Source organism: Numenius arquata, chromosome 11 (genome assembly GCF_964106895.1).
Source record: "Numenius arquata chromosome 11, bNumArq3.hap1.1, whole genome shotgun sequence".
Taxonomy (NCBI): Eukaryota; Metazoa; Chordata; class Aves; order Charadriiformes; family Scolopacidae; genus Numenius; species Numenius arquata.
The window spans coordinates 33,158,870-33,181,684 of NC_133586.1; the positions used below are offsets into that span (position 1 = coordinate 33,158,870).

At 39.0% G+C, this 22,815-nt stretch overlaps 1 protein-coding gene across 1 annotated transcript; it reads right to left on the reverse strand.

Moving 5' to 3' along the window:
• Nucleotides 1–1,319: 1,319 nt before the first annotated feature.
• Nucleotides 1,320–20,647, reverse strand: ADRA1B (adrenoceptor alpha 1B). The gene is made up of 2 exons (XM_074156016.1): nucleotides 19,675–20,647; nucleotides 1,320–1,882 (listed from the first exon to the last, which is right to left on the reverse strand). The coding sequence occupies exons 1-2, from the start codon at nucleotides 20,645–20,647 to the stop codon at nucleotides 1,320–1,322; spliced, it is 1,536 nt and encodes a 511-aa protein (XP_074012117.1).
• Between the last annotated feature and the right edge of the window lie 2,168 nt (nucleotides 20,648–22,815).

Sequence of the window (22,815 nt, forward strand, 5' to 3'; positions counted from 1 at the left end):
TCTGTTTAAGGTTCATTCTCTGTTTCAAGCTTTAAATAAGAAAAGTCTCGGTTGGAGGAAGGAGTAAATACCAATTTTTCACTTCATGTAAAAAAATCAGTCATTAGTCTAATGATTCACGCTTAATTGCAAGAGATGAAAATAACTTCCAAACATGACCTAAAATGTCCTAGAAGATATGCTCAGGAATTCTGTTACAGTACTGTATTATTGAGCTGAAAAATATTAATGACAGTGAAATTTACACTACTCCATTGTTTTGTCTCTTTCACTTCTTATCTGAGCGGCAAAGTAAAGGCCTCTAAATACGCAATAGCATTTTCAAAGTGTGCTGAAGGGACCAGGGGCTCAGTGTATTTGTCCTAAGGCTGGGTTTTGGGCTTCCAGCGGTCAATGCTCTTTTGTGCTGTCCACGACACTGTTTATGGGGTATTTGGAGTGATTTATGAGAGTTGCTTTAGGAAAACAGATCCTCTGGTAGCCTGTATGTTTACAGGACACTTACTAATGTGCTGAAATGTAGATGGTGAGCTCTCATCATTGCTGGTATTTTCAAACTTTCAAAGAAGAGCATGGTGAAGGATAGAGGAGTTACATATGTTGGTGGTTAGGGAATCATGGAAGGGAAGCAGCTGCAGAGAGATTCAAGAGCATCCTAGGGGTTACAATGGCAAACCTAACTGCTATGAGTGTTTTATTTTGAAGTGAAAATCGTGATGAGGGAACTTGGCTGAATTCCAGTCCTACAGTAATAGGTACAAGTGTCTAAATTGTTGCGAAATTACTTTAATCTTTGACGTTGTTTTCCATTTCTAAAGTGCTAATGTACAGTGAAGTACAACAACAGTAAGAATTTACAGGCAAAATCAGCGGCAACTAGTACCCTGGAGAGGTACAAATAACACTGCATTGCTCACTTCCGCTCTCAGGCATCCATACATGCCGCTAGCACACAGGTACACACACACATTCATACACATTTTCCCTGCCCACCCCCATATTTATACATTCTTTCTATATACATATGTGTTTGGCTGTTCCACAGCACTTCCACAACAGCTAAATAATTATATGTGCACTTCCCTGGGTTTATGCGGTTCCTTCCCTGCATTCTGGTCTTACTTCAGTAGCCTCTCTGGCACTTGACTGGGAATATGGTTAGCCCCTACACTTTGCTGCTCTTGTGATATAAATCTGCCTGTTTCTTACTGGCTTCCTTATAGTGCTATACTGAGAAACTGTGCAAAGGCCCATTTTTTCACCTGGGCTAAACATCAAAGGGGTTAGTGTACAAAGAGAGCAGACCATTCAGAATCTGTTCATTCCAGCATCATGTTTGCTCTACAGTCGGTTTTGCCATTCAGTGTGTCACAGATGGTCTCATGGTCCTCATTGCTGGAAGCTTGGCTGCCAGCAGGAACGTGTCCATTGCGCTCTGTTAAGAGATTAAAGGTAAAGAACTGGCATGGGTCCTTTTGTCTGCTGCCTTCCTTTAAGGGGCTCAGGAAAGAGCTGGAGTTTTTCCATTCTTGGAATGTGCACATCTCCATATGTGGGTGACTGATTTTGCTCAGGTAGCCAGGGCTGGGAGATGCTGAAGATAATGTCCTCTGACTGCCACTTAGGAAACTCCCGCTGTCTTCCAAAGAGTCCTTCCTAGGGTGTTCAAAGGAGCACCGATTCCAGTTTCTGTAGCTGTAGGCCCACCAGCCCAACTGCTTTCGACGGTGGCACTGACATTTTAGGATCTGTATAAAAGCCCTCTTGAACTCCTTGCTTGAGCATGGGTAGATGATTGGATTCAAGCAGCTGTTAAAGTAGCCAAGCCAAAAAATCACCTTGAAGATCGTTTCAGGGGGCTTCAGAGCTGAAAACAGAGATCCTGTCCAAATGAAACAAGCAGAGACAATATCTGAGATAATTGGTTTGCCTGCTGTTAGGAAGCATAAATGTCCCATCAGACCACTGTTAGAATTTGTTTATTAAAAATTTTAAATGCATATTGCTTTCATTTTTGGTCTTTTAGTAATAAAATGTTATTTTTGTTATTTTTAAAGCTCATAAGGAAATGCTTTCCACCATCTGAAAGCTAAAGGATCACATAGTTAATGGAGATTTAAAAAACAAAACCTAGTCTTTTTGTTTATATGTACCCATCTGTTGCACTAACATCTGTTGATTCCAATGAAAGATCAAACCTCCATTGTCCAAGCTGCTGCACAATGCATACAGGGAATAAAGCTGTGCCTTCTTCAAAGAGCTTTCGAATGTCATTTTTGCAGAAAAAGATCTAACTGTTCCCAGGCTTCTCGGAAGGAGTGTGTCCGGACAAACCTTATAACTTCTAATACATTCTCTGGCAGCTCCTGAACATCACCCCGTTTATCTAGGTTATAATGATAATACAAACCTCTTGAAACCTGAAGTTAACTGTGGTACTTCCCATATCTCAGGCATTCATAAAAATGGTATAACCCAAAAAAGAGGTTATTTTATGAATACTTACACTTCTGTTCACAACCAAATAATTTCCCTAAAGAGGCTGCCCAAATGAAAAACTCCTACTGGGAAATCCATTTAATGTACTTTTAGTATTAAAAACATGCAATTGATCAACTAAATTTAGCAAATGGGGCTTTATAAAAGAATGTTTGACATTTTTAAAGCAAAGCAGGCATTCAACAGTTATCCAGCTGGGAAAACACCTTGTGTCTGGCTCAAGTAATCAAAGAGTGGGGATTCAGGAGATAATTCTTATGTCAAGAACTGGAGTTAGATTTGAAGAGATTTACAAACGGAAGGTGACACTCAAGCCTGAATGTTACATCTCTGAGAAGAATGACCTTTTACATTGGAGTGGTTTCAGATTCCCTGGGCTGTGAAAGCAGCTGAGTCAGTTGTGACTGTCAGGATGCCTTAGTGGGGAGGGATATGATTCTAGGCATGTTTCCCATCCCATAGCAATGTAGAGGCCATGGCTTGGGCCTCGAAACTATGCAAAAGCACTTCCTAGCTTCTTGGGTAAATAGCTCTTACATGCCACAGCAGATACTGCTGTTTATCTAGATGACAGTGCTGGCCTGGTACTGAGTATAGGGGTCTGAGTCTCCTTAGCTCACAAGAAAGCCAAAGGGAGGTAAAGTGTGTCATTCCTTACACATCAGCTGCCTTCCTGAGTCTGTCAACTAGTCCCTGAACTGGCTCAGAAGAGAAAATAAGATGCTGAGATGACATCAGCTATCTGGGGAGACTCTTCCCTCTCCTCACTTGGGCAATAGGAGTCAGGAAAGATCTTGTGAATCCAGAATAATAGATTTTTCCCCTGGCAGTGTTTTGGGATGGTGCCAGCTAGCACTAGCTCTACCTAGTGCCTTGGAGCTAAGCAACATGCTAGTTTACGGTGAAAATGGAGGTTTTAAATTACAAGGTTCATTGTATTTCTTTCACGACTCCTGCATTTTACTGACTTTTACTTCATGTGCAAGACTCGTGTAAGTTGAACCCATGTCCCTTATTGCTTTGTTGCTGTTAATGATTTGCAGAGTTTGACCAATGCCTCTTTGGTCCATCTGATAGAGATCCTACATCTGTCCTGATTGATACTGCAGAAAGTACAGAGTACAAGATGTCTAACATCAGAGAAACTATGAATTGTATTTGATAAATTCCCAACAGATAAATCAAATCAATGCAAATACTTAAAGCGGTGTCTTGTGAGTGTTACATACTCTTTGATGAAAGATTCAGTGGCAATTCATGTGATTCTATGGAATAAGCCATTAAATAGGTGTCAAATTCTTGTAAAGCTTTAGGAAAAGTTATCTAAGTTCATAACCGCAGTCAAGATGAAGAAGATGCTCCAAAATTTCCCACAATCACAGTTGCAAACCTTTTCAGGATTCATTTTCTAAATAATAATTGCTAATATTTTCCCTTCAGTTTAGAGAAAGGAGAAGCTTTGTGACTTTACAGAACAAGTACAAAGCATGATTGTGTACAAGGAACTTTTTGGAGCTCATACTAATAAATTTCTTAAATTGATTTCTGGAACTCCTGTAAAATATAAATGATTAAAACCCAGTAAACCTTGTGAAGTGGCTAAAAAGCACCCATTTTTTCTTATGTGTGAATGTTGAATGAGCAGTGGTGATTTTTCTCAGATCAGTTAGTATGCCTCTCATATAATAACAATTGAAAATCTACAGGGCATTCCTCTATCAAATTTAAATATTTTTAGGCATGTTCAATATGGACAGAGAAACTCTGAATTCACTGAATTTCACTGAATTTTTTTTAGAGTTGGAAGGGACCATAAAGATCATCTAGTCCAACTCCCCTGCTGAAGCAGGATTGCCCAGAGCATGTCAGAGCATGTTACTCAGGACTGCATCCAGGCAGGTCTTGAAAATCTCCAAAGAAGGGGACTCCACAAGCTCCCTGGGCAGCCTGTTCCAGGGCTCTGTCACCCTCACCGTAAAGAAGTTTCTTCTCATATTTGAGTGGAACCTCCTATGTTCCAGCTTGTGCCCGTTGCCCCTCGTCCTCTCCCTGGCAACCACTGAAAAGAGTCTGGCTCCCTCCTCCTTCAACCCACCCTTTAGATACTTATAAGCATTGATAAGGTCTCCCCTCAGCCTTCTCTTCTCCAGGCTAAAGAGTCCCAGCTCTCTCAGCCTTTCTTCATAAGGGAGATGCTCCAATCCTTGAATCATCCTCGTTGCCCTTCGCTGGACTCTATGGTATAGTTTTCAATAAAATAAAAAAAAATATTAAGGAAGTTTACTGACAAATTTTGTGAAATTCTCTACGGAGAAATAAAATGAGCTAAGCCATAGAGAAGAAAACTAGGAACTAATGCAGATAAACTAGTTGTACTTGTATAATCTATATTGCACATGAACTGACTATAACTACATGCAGTATAGACTAAGAGACGAAGTAGGGAAAAAGGTGAAAACCTGAGCGCTGAAAAATGGCTAATCTTTGCAAACTGCTCCAAGAAGTATGTGTTCCTTAAAAAAAGTAAGGAGCTTTGCTTATCTTTCATGATAATCTATTTTTCAAATGCCATTTGAAAAAAATGACAGCAGGCCATTTTAAGCAGCTGCAGCAAACATTTTCAAAGCTCTTTTATATTAAAGGGCAGTAACACAAAAGAGCAGAGAATTTCCTCATTGCAACCCTGATTGATGGAGGCACCTTGTGTTCAGGCCTGATTCTAGAAAAATCACTAAGCCCCAATCAATCATTCAAAAGCTGTCATGACCCTAGCTGAGTCATTAACAGAAAATCTGGAAATAGATCAGTTTGGAAAGCTATGTGGTGGTGTGATTTAAAAATAAAGAAATTAAAACTAAGAAATTCAGGAATAACTGTCAAAGAGATAATGAAAACACTGATCATCAAACTCTACTTCATTTTCCACTTTTTCCTGGTTCTGCAAACAGCACAATGCAAGTGTTGCTTGACTCCCAAATTATACACAAACTAGTAGAATTAAGTTTTCACAATAAGGCAAGGAAGTATGCTTTTCTGAACAAGGAATATTCATTTGATAAACAAGCCATTGATTTATAGACTAGTGTGTTAATTTCAGATGTATTAAAACTGGATAGAATTCTTCTGAACTCCTCTACCTTTCCTAATATACATACGTGCAACTGCTTTGAAGGGAGATGGACTTCATAAATTAATTTCTGTCTATGTAGAGAGAAAATAGTGAATTGTATTCGCTATTACTTGCTAGTTTTTTTCAAAAAGCAAGTGGTAGATGATACTCCAAGAAGGCCCTAGCATTAAAAGAGGTCACTGCAGTCCCAGTGAGAATAAGTTCATATACAGGAGCATGACTCATTTGCTGTTGATAGCACTTTTCATCTGTCAGTCATCCTGACTTCGTGCCATCCTCCTCATTTTACCAGGGGGCAATGTGAGCTGGGGGAGGTAAAAGCAACCAGCTGAAGGTCATGTGCTAAATTATTTTCACCAGTAAGAAAGTTTCTGTTTTACCATGAAGAGAAGCATGAGACCTGGCATGACTCTCTTAACCACTAGAACTCACAGTGGGTAGTACAGCACATTCAAGTAGTGTGTTTGGTGGGTCCTGCTACCTTTGCCACCACCCAAGAAAAAGCAGAATTCAAGAATATTTCCAGAGATTAACAGAAACTGGTTGATGCATGTGATCAGATAAATTGCTGGTCCTGCAGAGGCTATATGTGCTGACAACATGACCGTAGCAAAACTATACCTATGAAGGGATCCATGGCTAATGAAGGGATCCTCCACCACCAAAAGCTACAGATGCTCTGAAATGTAGTAGTTTTATAATACAATGTTCATCATGGCAAAGGAAAAAGGACTGAGGAGAGACAGGAGAAGGAAATTAAATTGTTATCCATGTCCACAGTGGCAAATACATGAAGCACAGCGATTTGAATTGCAACAAGACAAACTGAGATTATGGAATAGGAAACACTTTCTGACTTCCAAGATAGGAAAATTCTGGAACATACTGCCTAAGAAGGGTGTAACAAGTCCAACCCTGGAGACTCTTAAAAATAGAGTAGGCACACATCGACTGATTTATGTATAGCTAATCCAGCCTTTGATTTTGAGGATGCCATGAATGACCTCTTCAGATCCCCCCTAGTCCTACTTTCTCTGATTAACTCTGCAGAATATAATTGTGTTCATAAGGAAAACTTTACGGCTTAAGTTTTGGCACCCCAGCAGAGTTTTACATTTGCAGTACTGGAATCCCACTGACACTGTAGTCTTAGATCCCCTTGGTAAATATATCCATTATTTAGGTTGAGGATTAACTGTTAGAAAAATGGAATGTCCGAGACAGATACTTATTTGGGCACTTATTCTCTTCAGGGCTTTGGAAAGTTTCTGAATTTTTTTGTTCAATCCCTCCTTCCTCACTGGGTGGAATCCCAGACTGAGTTTTCTACAGAGAGAAGAAAAGCTGTTCTTTAGTATCCAGAAGGTGGTTTAGATAGATGTTGCTACACATGCCATGTACTTTTAAATATAGTTTAATTTGGTGACTATTATGCAAATCTGCACTGCCTTTCACCGTATAAAGATATGCAAAATATTTTGACTAGCTTGTATATTTTTAACGTTACCCTTTTCCCTACCTTGTTCTTGGAATTAACAACAATACCTTTTATTTAGCTGCACACATGCTTTACCTCATAATTAACCTGTCAGGGCAAACAACTGCGGGCTATTTTGGTACCTTGATAAAATGATAAAGCTAAGCCTACTAGACATACTCTCTAACATCAGACTAATATTTCTTCCCCTAATCTCCAACTACTTTCCCATCACAGTCTGATAAACAGATTAGATATTTCGCTGTACTGATTTAGATTGCTTTTCAAAATGGCTGGAAAATTTGGTGTATGATTATCTCCTCAGTGATTTATTTATGATGGAGATAGCCAGACTGACTTCCCTGCTCAAACTGATCTCCTGATGCTTCATGTTTAACAGCTTCACTCTATGCAAATGTATATTTTCTATTTTCTTTTATTCTTCTGCACTAAACCCATGGGATTTATTAAACATAGCACCGCAATCTTACCTCTAATTGCACCGTTGACACCAATGAAATTTTTGCAAAGCCTGTGTCCAGCACAAATGGAGAACAGGAAATATTTCAGAAACTCAATCAGCTTGATCAGTTTTGATTGGTTTTTGACCATTAGTTTAACCAGCTGTGCTCACCAGACTTGATAGAGCTATTCAGTTTGGAAATACGCTGAGCCACAGCAAATATCATGAAAAGGAATTAAGAAGTATTTTATTTAGTAAAAGCTAATTTCATTCAGGGTCTGACTGGTTCTTTATAATGAATGCTTTATTACACAGAAAGTAAGTAAAGCACCCTCAATGAAATTAGGAAACATTGTGGGAAACAATTTGCCATATTAATTGTCTTCATATATTCTGCAGAATATCTAGCCAGAACTGAGACATTAAAATTCAGAGTCCACTGGAGTCACTGGGAGTCTTTGGAAGCCTTTGTAAAAGCTTGTAAGGACTTCAGTGGACTTTGGAAGAGTCCTTAACATAGCAGGGTGAGCAGCAGGAAAATCTGCTGGACTGGCTTAGTCCCAATATTCTTAATTAAGGAAAACTCTTCACTGATGCAGATTTTGATGTAGCCCTCTGCAGAGGAGAAACACACACACGCACACTCTACTCTCTCATGTTCTTTCCTACTCTGTTATTTTTCTTCTATCTAAATATCTGCTCCTTTGCTACCTCTCACAACTGGCCGCTGTATCGTATAGAAAGGAGGATGGGAAAGTTAAGACCTTCTATTTAAGGATCCTTAATGTAATAGTTGGCGAGCTTCTTGACAAAAGTGAAATACACAGGACATGTTTGAGTTTCCACTTCCACTTTATGGAAGAAAGAATTTCGCATCAAACTTAGACCTGCCGGTGCAACCAACCAACCAGACAAAACACCCCAAACTACTTCCAGGAGACAGGAGAAAACTTGCTACTCGAGTTGTGTGCATATGCAAGGTGATCAGATACTACAGTGATTATTAGCTGGAGTTTAAATCTGAAAAACAATGTGTAGGATAAAGTTTATGAGCTAAAACTTTTGAAACCACCTTTGATATCTCTATGCCATTCTGCTCTGTGTGCTACTTCCAGCCACATAGGGGCATAAACTGCTATGTATCAGTGACCAACAGTAGTTTGTGATGAGAGTAATTTGTGTAATATCACTGGGTTCCACTGTGTGGTTGTATTTCCTCCCTTCATCCTTCATGCAAGGAATATATATATATTTGTACGTGATAGGACTGAAAGCCAAGAACTTAACAGAAGTACAGAACTGCAGTGGGAAGGGATGTTACGGGGTCTCTTGTCCAGCTCCTGCTCAAAGCAGGGTCAACATTGCATTAGGTCCCATGAAGCCTTCCTTTCTCCTGGCTGAAGAAGCCCCGTTCTTTCACCCGCTCCTCACACAGTGTCTTCCAGCCTCCTGATCGTTTTGGTTGCCTCCAGTGGACTCACTCTGGTTTTATTGTTGCCTTCCCCTGCATGGATGCAGTACTTCAGAAACAGTCTAATGAGTGTTGAGTAAAAGGGCATAATCACTTCACTCCATCTACTGGCTCCATTCCTGTTATGCACCCCGATATACTGCAGCTTGCATCTGATAGGGGCTTTTGTATAGTTTTACATCCTATGTAATCATAGAATCATAGAATGGTTAGGGTTGGAAGGGACCTTAAAGATCATCGAGTTCCAACCCCCCTGCCATGGGCAGGGACACCTCCACTAGACCAGGTTGCTCAAAGCCCCATCCAGCCTGGCCTTAAACACTTCCAGGGATGGGGCACCCACAACCTCCCTGGGCAACCTGTTCCAGTGCTTCACCACCCTCACAATAAAGAATTTCCTCGTAATATCTAATCTAAATCTCCCCTCTTCCAATTTAAAACCACTACCCCTTGTCCTGTCACTACGCTTCCTGACAAAGAGTCTCTCTCCAGCTCTCCTGTAGGCTCCCCTTCAGATATTGGTAGGCTGCTATGAGGTCTCCCCACAGCCTTCTCTTCTCCAGGCTAATGTTTGTGTGAGTTATCTTCATGGGAGAGGTCAGTCTGTGTGTGTGTGTGTGTATTTTCAAGAATGCCATGCATTTATTATTTGTACCCAGTGGGATGAAAATGTTAAACTATTAATGATTTTTTAGTCTGAAGTAAGCCACATTCTCTTTACTGTCTGCCTTCTCTTTTAAAGAGGCTTTTTCTTTTTCTGTTCAGGCATGTTCACTTTCCAGTTACTTATTTCCTTTCTTCCTCTTAATTTTTAAATATTTATTTCTACTCCCCTTATGCCTTATTTAGTTTTTAACTCCATCTGCTAATCTGTTTTGTAAAACCCTGTATTGTGATAATTGACTTTCTTTTAATTAAACATACATTTTTAGTAAGTTGTGTATTTGATATCAATTAAGTATCTAAATTACTCATAGAATCACCAGTTACTCATAGAATCATCACAATTACCGATGAATCATCAGAGTGATCATTAATTGATACTTAGATTAGATAATAGTTGGGTAAGAGCACTATGAATTTCCTGGATTTAAGGAGAAAAAGTCTCTATGGATGAGTTTTGGGTTATCAGGTGCTATGTTTTCTGTGTGTTACAAAAAACCGCATTTCAAAATCTTCTAAATCCAGTTTTGCTTAGATGAGAGCCAACCCAGGGTGAGTATATGCTCCTGTTTACTGGAACAAATACAATGTTTTTATTGAAACTTAACTCTGGTCTGGAGTTAAGTATTTCACTGTGTCTCAGTTGTTATTCCAGTAATAGCAAACTAGCTACAATAAAATATGTTGTGAAATTATAATGGGGTAGAAGGAGAGCTTCACTGCACAGGTTTCTGTCATTATTCTGTCATTATTTTAAGATTAAAGAAAAGCCATAAAACTTGAAGCTACCTGTCTTTATTCGTAACAAGTAGAAAATGAAGTGTTTCAAAATAGAAACACTGAGCAGAGGCATTCTGGAGAGAAAACCACCTTCCTGTTAGAATACCATAAAATAGAAGTAGTTAGAGAATTGGTAATAAGTATTCAGAAGTTTTGTTATAGAGTCTGGTCAAATTTAAATAGTTAAGGTAGCCTTGGAAGGCAAACATATCCTCCTTCATTCAGAGAAGTATTCCATTTTGGTGCAGACTGGAGTCATTCTGACTGGAGTTAAAGCTGCACTTTTCAAAATTCCACACAAGAGAAAATTCCAATGTTTTAAAAATCATTGTGGTTATGAAAAGCATTGCAAAATACAAAATGATAACGAATTCTGAAAAATGAAAACCAGGAAGCTTCAAGAATATCAAAGTGTCTCTCAATCTGTTTTTGAGAAGACAACTTTTGCAAAAATGAGTATTGTTTTGCAAGAAATTTGTTTTATAATGGAACTCAGCCTTCCTATGAAAAGCAATTGATCAAGTTTGTAATGTGATCAGCGAGAGACTTTCCCAGAGCTAGGCAGTAGATGGCTGCTGATGGCCTGGCTGGGAACCTCCACTTCTCCTCTGCTGTTCAGGCTGTGATTCCTGCTGCAGCTGTAACTGCTGGTAGCTGCTAATGGCTGAGTTATGGCCACTTCCAAATGAACAGGGAAAGCTCAAATGCTACATTTGCATAGCTAGTAAAATTTTCCCTGTAAAAGTAATAAGCTGCCTCTGACCAGAGTTGTTACGAGTATGAGTTTAGAGAATGCAGAAAGGATGTGTTCGTCTTTTATTTAAGCTTTCTGTGGTCCTTTTTACCACATGCTTAGCCAAGTCAGCATGCCAAGGTTTTAAAGCTAATTGGATTTCTAAAGCTCCTGATTTCTTTCCTTCCAGCATTCAGTGTTTGTTTACATTCCCCTGGACTTATTTAATATAGAAAAAAACCCACAGTTTACAAACAGTAGAGGATGAAATAGAGTATGGTTATAAAATTAAGAGTTGATCAAGCTGGGAGGGACTGCAGGCCTTCTGGAGAAGAGGGTTAGGATAACAGTGAAAAAAGATCTTGAGAAATAGCAAAAGCATCCAAAATCAACAGAATAAAATTCAATAAAGAAAATGAAAGGAAAGATGGTTAAATTACAACTACTACAAACAAGTAATGATGTCTAGTGTTTGGTTGTGGTTTTCGAGCATGTTGTCTCTGTAGGATGCCTTGGGCTGTATATCCCAGCTGTGCCTGGGCTGCCAGGCTGGGGGACACCATGGGAATCACAGTAACGCCACAGTCACCAACATGGTGCAGAGCTGCACTCCTGTGTTTGTGGGTAACTTGTGTGTATGTTTTGGAGGAGACCACTTTGCTGTTGAGGAGGGAGAAAAATCAAATAAGGAATAACTAACTAGACAATGATACTGCACAAGATAATGTGGGAGAAATAGAAATACAAATACAATGCTGTTGCAAGTACGGCAGTTCTCATTCTTCATTGTATTAATAGGTATGTTATGTATATGTCCAAGAATCTAGGCCAACTATTAAGAAAAGTGTCCTGGTTGTGAAGAATTTGTGTCCTAGAACTGACCACCTGTAGCAGTTACGGGATTCTCTTTGCTGGGACCTTCTGACCCTACCGTGAGCAAACGCTTGTGAGGGGTGATGAAGATATCACTCAACCAGTCCTCAGCCCTTGAGTCTTTCATTTCCATGTTTTCCAGTTGAGTCAGGGAAGTCACACAAAAGAAATCTCTCCTAACTGTCCTCACGGGGAAAAAGTGTTTATATTCATTCCTCCGTCCCATTCAAACAGGGATGTCTGTTAATAAACGTCTGGAAACCAATACATTATTGGTGTTAACTAAGGTCAGTAACTCCTGCCAATCTAAGGCCTGGTCCTGTGTAGACAAGCTCTTAAGCAGGCAAATGAAAGTAGCAGACATATAGCACAAATGCAGAATCTGACCATAAAGTTCCCCTATGGATATGTTCGTGAGTAAGAGCAAAACCTAACAAAAACATTTTCCATACTGAAAAGGAAAGAAGTTCCTTTTCATAGGCTGAGAAAGGTTATTGAGGTTCTTTATAGAATGTCTCATATATATATATGTGTGTGTATATATATATATGAGAAAAGGTTATTTCTCATAGGCTGAGAAAGGTTTACTTATCCTAATTAAAATTCACGATTTCTTATCATCCATACTATCTATCTCTGATAAAGGTGCCTCATATTTCAGATGAACAAATCACTTCTATGAGACCTGCATTAACTTCATTCACAATGGCTCAAATTTGAGAGCCTTTTAAAGGCTACAAAAATAGAGACTTACGTAGAATGGCCAAAATAAAACCAGGACTTTACCTTCCTTGAAGCTTTGATGGTGGAAGTTGTAGTACAGATAGGGATCAGGTCTTTTCCATAAAACCCAGACTTGCTACACCTTCTTACATTACAAGTAATTGCAAAGCAGGGTAGCTATATTTGCATTTTTAAAGGGACAGTGCCTATGTATTTAACCACAGAGCTACTAACAATGGCACTCCTGGCATGGTAAGATTGTCTCTGATTGATAGGCAGAAGTTAAGAGATAATCCATCATTTCCAGAGATCCTGCTCTGGTCTGCAGTCCATGACTGTCCTTCTTACAGTGTAATGCAAAAGATAGTGTTGATGCTTAAAGCACTGAGAGTTGAAAATTATTTTTAAAATTATTTTTAAAAACTTATGGTACAACAGACTATTTGCAAGTTGGTATGTAGAAGAGCAATAGAAAACACAAGTAGGAGCTTTATTTGCCCAGCCAAGAAACAAAAAGAAAGATGAAAGCCGTAGTTTAAAAAATAACAATGAAAAAAAGGAACAGGATTGGAAGTTTTTCATGCCTCACCCACAGTGGGCATATTAGCAAAAATTCTGAGTGTATCTTAAATAACAAAATATGGAGATACAAGATATGGAAAATACATGAGATATGGGAAAATTCCATGAAGTGCTTAAATTTTTGCCACAAATCCTACATATCCTTCTATATACTAGTCTACCACCACTCAGTCCAGAATAGCTGGGATGACTTACACCATGGAGAGAATTCACTTGTGTTTAAATTGCATTGCCCTCACATAAATATGATAAAATCAAGATCAATTTTAGTAACAATCTTGTTCAGTAGTCTAAAACTGACAGTAGACAGGGACAGAAACATGATATTATTGTTACTATTATTTTGTCCAAAAGAGTTACAGAGTTTTGCAGTTTTCTAACTAGAAAGAATTTGGGCCAGGTTTATGGTTGTTTTGCAAAGGATTAGCTGATTAAGGGAGCCTAGAAAAGACATTTAATTTATTATACTTAAATATCTTCAATTAATGCACGTGCATTGGTGTCTTTTTCTCCCCTTCTTGCTTCTGACTTAGAAGTAAGGCAATCTGTCTTGAACATCGTAAGTAAATATTAGGACTCTAGCGTGGAATTGAATAACACAAAGATATTGTATGAACTTCTATTATATTTTTTTCTCTTTTGTTACTTAGAGACTGATGGTTATTGCTTTTCGGTTTCTAGGTATCACTTGAAAGCCCATCAAAATAGCTCAAAATCTTGCAAGGAGGAGAACTTTAGTGAAGATACTAAAAAACTTATCACTTTTTGTTCATGTCTGTATTTCACAGATAGGTACACTGAAGAACATGCAGCTGAGATCCTGAGGTGTGGCCTCAATGCTTTAGGACCATATGACATATGTAACTTAGTGCTTTCATCATGACTACCAACCTGAGAAATAGCACGTGTGTTTGCATCTGCCGTTGGCATAAGGACCTTGTGTCCACTGCCTTGCTGGATGCTGAAAGCAGTATTTCCTCTGAAATGATTGCTTCTCTCCTATCTTTGATTTAAATACTTTTGAGATTTCTTATTGCTGCCCAGTGGCTCAGTCCTGATTTTTTTTTCCTTGGAGCTTTCTGATCACCTGAGATAGGAGTTGCTGCCATCCCCGAGGCTTAATAGTCAACATGAGTTGATTTCTTTTTATTTTCTCTATATTGCTTTACGTATTTGTTTTTGTAAGACTGTACACTTTAAGATTTCCCTTTGTTCCTCCAACCTGCAAATCAAAAGCCTACATAGGAAGTACCCCAGAATTTGTGCAGTTTCATCTGCATTGATAACAAAAAACTTTGTTCTAAAAAATATGTCTGTAAATAACTGATAATTGGCATCCTTTGCAAACCAAAAGGTTTAAACTAGGGCTTAAGGAAGGATATTTTCGTCGTAAAATGAATCATCTGGAAATAATCTAGTTCTCCACGTGTGGCAAAGCGTGCTGTACTGGTCAACAAATGCTGTTACAATGTTTAGTTTTACAGGAATTAGCTAGAAAATAGGAGGAGGAGGTTCCTGCTATCACCTGTGCAATTGAACATTGTACCAAAGATTGACCTGCAAGTGGGCAGAGGGTCAGATTGCCACATATATCATTAATTTGTCCAAATTCTGTATAACTAGTAACTTGAGGGCATCAAATCCAGAGAGCTAGGCTAGTTAGAGAGGGTACAAGTGGGGCAAGACCCAAATGAGATGAAAGACAAACCAGGCCTAAAGCCTTGCAGAAAGCAGAACCCAGTAGCATTGACCGCACTGGACCTAATGCCTTGAAGTGTTTCCCATGGGAAACTAAGTGGCCTAATTTGGTATTCTTGGTGCAGAGATGCAGAGGTTGGCCTGATGTAACATAAATCTACATACTGTACTTGAAGAACATTTTATTTTAAGAATAATTTTGTATTGCCTGACCTGTAGCATGCAGAATATTTTTATGAGATTTTTAAAAATTATTTTATAGAGAGGTTTCAAAAGCTTAATATATAAGGATAGTCAGAACAGTTGTGTCTTCATTATGAGTCTCTTGGGACCTTATCCCACTGCCAGTTAAGTTAGAAGAATTTTGTTTCTGACTTCAGTGGATAAGATCACAGGTTTTGTGGGAGCAGAGGGAGTTAGGCTCGGAACAGGGAAGTCAATAATGCTGTGCTGAGTTAAGCAATACACTTAGGTTAAAGTTAATATGCTTTGATTAGAGTACTGGAAGTGGTGAATTTTCCCTTTGCAGGATGTGTGTGTGTGTGGGAGAAGACTGACAAGCCCACTCTGATACCTCAATTAACAGGAATGAGATGAAATTTTTACCTAGTAGCCAGAGGGAAACATGATCCTTCATTTCTGGATTCATTTTTTAAATAAAGGTATAGGAATAAAATTGGATTTTCCTTTGTTTAAAGGAGGGAGTTTTAATGAGTGTTACCTTATTTCTGCAGGGCTCTAGTCTTTAGATAAAAATCATCTATTTTACTCAGCATTTTTCAGCAATGCATATTTAATATAGTCCTGATGCCTAAGAAAGTTTTGTATGAGGGGGAAGAAAAGAAACATTAATTTTATGGAAGCAAGATATTTACTCTTCAAAGCTGAGCCACTGAATTTATGGCACAAGAAGTTGTCTCAAAGATGTCTTCATTTTGTTTTTTCTTCTGTACCACAAATAATTGTGAGTGGCAAGACAACTGTTTACAAAGCCATGGAGCATTTATGAATGTGTGCAAAAAGGATATTCCATAACGCCATTGCTATCTGGAAAGAATATCTAGTAGTTATTGGAAGAAAAAAAAATTTCTCACATGATTCTCTTTGATACCAGTTTTGCTGTATCATCAGGTGCTTAACCCTAAAGGCAGCACGGTTCAGTCCTACAAAAGAGATTGTGGGTCATTCTTCTTGCTGAGCGTTTCGTGATGCTCAGTATATCGTAGTGTCAGTGCTGTAATTCCTCTCCGTAGCTGTCTACAGGGCTCTGTCAGAGATCTTTCCTCGCCAGAGATCTTTCCTTGCAAAGCCTTTTGATTCTTGCTTGAAAAACATCCCTGTAAGTGTTAATACTATTTCTTTTCCTTTGTCGTGGAATATTTATTCAAGCAATATCCCTGCTTTCAGCACCACATCAGTTCCCAGTATATATCTGCCACCTGATGCAATAATCCTTTGTCGGGGATATCAAAATGGGTAGCTGCGGAATAGATTGGAATGCCAGAGTAGAAGAATTATAGTTTTGTCTGAGAAACTAGTAGGACAGCTGAGAACACTTTTAACATGAAGGAAACTCGTGTACATATAAGCAGATTTGTTACAACATGGTTTTGGGGTGCTGCAGAAATAACATTTACCGACTTGTCAAATGTTTTGTGGTTGGATCCTCAGAAATCCAGAGCTGCTCTGCTAGTGCCATTCTGCAGAGTCATGGCATTACTGATCAAAACACAGAGCAAAAAAAAACCATAATGGAAAAGATGCGGATGTGAGGGTCTGATTTGGGTTAATGGTGCAAATAGAAGGTGTGAAAAATACAGGCTAAGTAAGAAGCCTATCCTTCCAGTATAGTGAAGGTAAATAGCTAGTCTGGACTTGGTAGCAGAAAAGGTATTGTAGTTTGCAGTCCTGCACTGATGAGCGAGTGGGATGTGCTTAAAGCAGCCCAGGGCACCTATGGATAGTTTTGTAAATCAGCAATACCTTTTGGATTCTACAGTTTGCCTATCACTGAAGTTGATTTCATATCATTGTATGCTTTTTGTAATGGTTTGTAATAGCATTTCATTTAATATTGTGACTTCAAGACAAAAGCGACAGATTTCTGGTATGAAGAATGCAGCACACAGCAAGCTCTGTAAGGAGTCTTTCTTCACTGCTCTCCTCTCTTCTCCAGTTAAGAATCGATGCATTATGCAGGTCAGGAAAAGGTTTTTTCCCCACCTGTTGTAGTGAGCAGTGCTTTTAGTCTTGCCTAGCATCATTAATTAACTTTGCACTGATACACAGAGATGAAAAGCACAAGTTTCTGGACTGTGCTGAATAAATTAAAAAAAAAGAGATCAGGGACAAGGAACAAAACCAGCCCTATTCCTAGTCAGCAAAACAAAGGAAAAGTATCTACTATTTAAATGCATTTGGATATTATATTACTTACTATATATACCTTTTTTCCCCCCCTTTCTGAGATTAAAGGCTGTCAGTTAAGAGTTGGGCCCCTGAAAGGATTTCTAGAGGACAGGAGAGCCAGCAGTCTATACTGCAGTGCCACGATGCTGATTTTTTCACTCTTCTAACTGACACGATAGCAACTGTTTCTGAACCACAGCTCTGTGGGGCACCAAGTGCTCACAGTGCTGAAGTGAGTATGTTGGGGGTTACAGGCACTCAGTCTGTGTTGGGTCAGACCCTACAGCAGTGAGTTTAATCCTTCAGCCCACCCAGCACCTCTGCCAGCACACAGCGTGCTGTGGTGGAGGCTCTCGACCTGTCACCTCACTGATGCCATGGACACAATTTATATGAGAGATAAAATCGTGACAAGCAATAAATTCTCCACTCAGGTGTCTTAAGCAACAACTCATTAAACCTCCCAGGAAAGACCAGGAGTTTTGAAATAACTTCTCAAAGGGAAAACTGACACTCTTTCAAAAAACTTGTTTCTTACATTATCTCTGAGCAGTGACCATAATGTTTTCAATGGACCGGTCTGCATCTGTGTTCATTGAACAGTGTCAGTAGCTAAGGGTATGGTCTACTGCATTCACATTTGCTTTTTTCTTCTCTGAAGTTCCTTCAATAATTCAAAAGCAAGGAGAGAGTCTACTTTATCAGGGGATCATGACCTACTAGCTTCATATCTAGTACTACTACTGGTACCATATAGAGAAAATATACTTCTATCCACAGCTATGTATTTTTGCAGTAGTTGGAAATTTGCTCTATGTTAAAAACTTCCTTTAAGAGCCAGCACAAGGACTTAAACTTCAGAAGCCAAAGAAAACTTTGCTCACAATTTTCCTTCTGTTCGGAATTTTTCACATCCTTTAACATTAGCTTTATGCAGATCTTAAATTGTAAATATTTCTAAGTTTATGATACAATAAGCTAGAGATTATAAAGTTGCCCTGCAATAGCTTAAGTAATTGTCTTGTAGTAAAGATTCTAGTCCAAGTGATATTACACATTCACTGAAATGGTAATTTTATAGCACTTCACTAGGACCAGGTTGCTGAGCTCAGTTTAGTTTTCTACAAGTCTCTCAAAATATTCGCTTACCACTCAATTAGAAATGTTTTGGTAGGGTAACTAAGTAAACATGAATACAGGACATTAATAAAGGCTTTTTTTCCCTTTTCTTTTTCCAACTCTTTCCATATTTAGGCTGCCAGATTGTCTGTGTCTCAGAGAAACGAATTTTGGACATATATTTTTGAGAGCTTAGTAATTCAATGTCTTGAGATATTCCACTTCAGAGGTAGTGCTAGTACTAAAGACAATACAAACAAATTTCACAAGGGGTTGGGAACACAGAGCAAATCAAAAAAGCAAACAAAGAGCTACATCAAATACTTTCAGAATATTTTAAAGTTGCAAGTGAACAAAGTGGCTGCCAAAAGCTCACACGGCAAACTCCTGAAATGCCTGAACTAAGACCTATTGAAACCAATGAGAACCTTTCTGTGGGGATCAGTGAGCTTCGTGTGTTTGCTTTTGGGATTTGATCAGTGATGTTTGAACTAAGAACTGGAACTTTTTCAGCTCCCCAAAGCTCAGGGGAGTTTTGCACCTTATCATTAGATCAGGTTCATTTCCATTTAAGACACTTCATAATGCCAGACGACCTACTGCATTGTAGTGTGAACATTTAACAGTAAACTAAAACAAGAACATTTCAGTGCTGAAACTCTTTTTGTGTTCTTATCTAGGATTTTTGTTAAAGCATCCTTAAAAATGTTTCTGAAATGTAATTCAATTCAAACAAAGATCATAAAGGGGGATTTAATATATAAACTCTGAAGATATTGTCACCTGATTTGACATCTGCCCCACTACTCAGAAAGACTACCTGATGAGCAGACTTTCTGCAGGCTGTACATTTTACAAAGTTTCAGCACGACTCTTTGAAAAAGCCAAAATCAGAAGTAAATTACTTTCACTTCCCTTCCTTTCATCCATTCACTGCAGTCCTCAAAATGATATCTACTTATCAGTCATCTGATTTTTTTCTATGATATTTTTGTAGTAAAAAACTGACCCTCTTCCTCCCCTTCCCATCGCAATCCCTTGATTACCAACTTACCTAATGGCAGGACAATGAAGAAAGGTAACCAGCACAAGATAAACATGCCAACCACAATTCCCAACGTCTTGGCTGCCTTCTTTTCTCTAGAGAATTTAAAAAGTTTGAAAGCTAAGGAGTTCCTGGGATTGTGAGCCTTGGATTTGGTGCTGTTTAAAGTGTCCTCATGAATGTTCCTGTAATGAATCCGTAAAGTCAGCTCCTTGGAGTTGGACATTTCTTTCATAACCCCAGCTTCCAGGTTTTTAGTAGTCCTTTTTGCCACTATGTAGACCCGACAGTACATCACGAGGATGACGATTAAAGGAATGTAAAATGACCCCAAGGAAGAAAACAAAGCATAGAATGGTTCTTCAGTGATCCGGCACTCTTTATCGTCCTTGGGTGCTGGTTCTTTCCAGCCCAAAAGAGGCCCGATAGAAATCACCATGGAGAGGACCCAGACACCTAGGAGAGCTAAAATTGCCCTTCTTCTTGTTACCAAAGTTGGATACTGGAGAGAATAACGTACCCCTATATATCTATCTATAGAAATTGCACATAGACTTAAAATAGAAGCTGTACAGCATAGCACATCAACTGCTGCCCAGATATCGCAAAATATCCTCCCCAAAACCCAGTAGCCAAGGATTTCCAGTGTAGCAGAGAATGGAAGGACAGTAAAACTCAGCAACAAATCTGCTATTGCGAGGTTAATTATGAAATAGTTTGTAGGTATTCTTAAATGTCTATTGCAAGCAACAGAAAGAATTACCAAGATATTACCTATAATAGCAAAGAGTATAAAGGCACCTAGGATAAGCCCCACAATTATCGCCCTACTGATATCCAAGGCAGGTGAATCCAGATTGCTTGCTGTCTCATTGGAGTTGTTTGCCGAAAGATTGCCATTATTTAGTGCAGACACTTTCAAATATCCAGGTATTGATGAATTGGATTTATCACCAAGGTAGGTATTCATCTTAAAAATCATCCTCCATAGCAAGTTATGGTTGGATCCCTTGCACAACTTGCAGATGGTTTGAGTTCAGTTGAAAGTTATCTCTCTACCCAAGAAGTTGCTGCAAAGCCCCGGCCAGTTTTAGATTGAGAACTCATCTCCCCAGCAAGCTGTCAGCTATGAGCACGTAAAACTTGCACAGCGTGAAGTCCTCTGAAGCCTGTCAGAAATAATTGGCTCTTCAAACTTGCTTAATTTCTCACGCGAACTCGTTTAAACAGAAATTAGCAGGCAGAAGTCTTGGCTGGAGCTCAAAAGTAGCTGTTTCGATCATGACGTCCCTGGAATAAAAGACAGGTTTACTGTTTTCCCTTGTGCATTTGTGGTTCTGTTGGAAGGGTGCCCCTGTCTAGCGGCTCTGACACGCGTCTCCACGAAGGGTTTGTCAGCATTTAGGCAGCTCTGCATGAACTGGCTGGCTGTGCTCACGCTGCCTGTGCTAGTGACATCACAGCGGCCAGCCCCGTCACAGCGCTAGAGGGCAATGCAGTTCAAGTTAAAACTTCCATATCAAAGTCTGAAAGCTAAACAAATGGAATATATCAATCTTAATTAAAGCATTTGCCACATAAATCTGGATTGGAAACCTTTAAAAAACCAGCTTCATTATCTGAGAAAAATATACTCAGTGGGATGTGGTGAAAAAAAGCAATTTCAGTACAAAATGATCCAGCGCCCTTTGCCTTTCACTCAACAAGAAAATGTATTTGAGTTTATTTTGTAATCAAAGTGAATCACATGCCATTTTAGAGAACTAATCATCTCCCACCTTCCAAGGACAAATAGAAAGGTTCCAAAAATCCCTAGTTAATCCATAGATTCAGTATTTAATGATGGCGTAAAAACATATATGGAGTAGTTTGTTTCTAATTGTAAACTTTCTGTCAATAAAGAAAAAGTAACAGATGATCAAAATCAAAATATCTATTAAGATCTTTATGTTTGTTCTATACTCCTGTGTACCAGGCACATCTGTGGCTTCATTTCCTCTTTTCTACCTAGATAACTTTTCTAAGCATAGGTGCATTGTGAACCCAGCCTTGAACAGAACCAAACACCCTTAACCACAGCCAAAGTGAAGGGCCTGAAAAGTATTTAGTCTTCTTTCCAAGGCACTCTTTATGCTTAAGTATCTTCCTATATCTTTCCTAAGGGCTGTGAGAACACAGACTGCTGTTAACTCACTGTAGCTCTGGGAAGACCTACATTATCCCATAAAGGAAAAAATAAGTAACAACAGATTTATTTTTTATTGAATAGCCTTTAATGTTGAAAACAGTGGTTTCTTGGTTTCTTCATTTTGTGTAGCTTTGGGTCACCAGGTGGGGAGAAACCTCAGATCTTTATAGCTTGGTGCCATTAAAAACAAAAAGTGAAAGATTAGCTGAGCATGTAACTGCCAAAATGCTGTTCTCAACTTTCTGTCATCAGATTATGTCCTACAGCTGTTGTCTGCAGTACTCTGGGTTACCGTATATTGATTTTCCTGTTACAAAATGTACTGTGTTTAAAATAAAAAGTTCATTTTTAATAAGGCAGCTATGGCAGAAATTTGCAGCTAAGTGCTGGTTTTAAGGACAAACCACGTAAACAAAAGCTCTGGTTGAATTTTATCTGAAAAGTATATGGCAGATGTTTGTATAGCCCTTCCCAACAGCAGGGACTATAGCAAAGCACTATCATTCAAAAACTTTTATTTGAAACATTTACAAGAATGACATGCTAACATGTCATGGAGTCACTGAAGGGAAGAGGAACAAACACTCAGTTTATGAGCTTACCCTCCTTTTTTCTGCCTCTGCTTTCTCCAAAGCAGAGCTTTCATTCCTAATAAAAGCAGCTAGCAGCCTTTGATTTTGGATATATATCCTTCACTCTTACCATTATTGTTGGACTCCATATAATCACACTCAGTTTTGTTTGTGATTTCTGATTTTGTTTCCCTGCCTTGTCTGTTTAAGCCATGAATTCCTCAGGCTAGGAGCTCTCTCCTGTTGTGAAAGTGCAGACACAGCTATCGGAGGTGTGATTACAGCTGTGTGTGGCCAGGGCATCTGACTTGGTACCACTCTCAGTGTAGTTATGGTAGCGCAGGGGGCAGCAGGAGTAACTGCTTGCCTGGGTGTCCTGGTGGGATTGCA

Coding starts and splice junctions, on each gene's coding strand:
- ADRA1B (XM_074156016.1), bottom strand. CDS start 20,647: ATGATTTTTAAGATGAATACCTACCTTGGTGATAAATCCAATTCATCA. Junction 1,883..19,674: donor CTTCATTGTCCTGCCATTAG/GTAAGTTGGTAA, acceptor TCATTTGGACAG/GATCTCTGTTTTCAGCTCTG.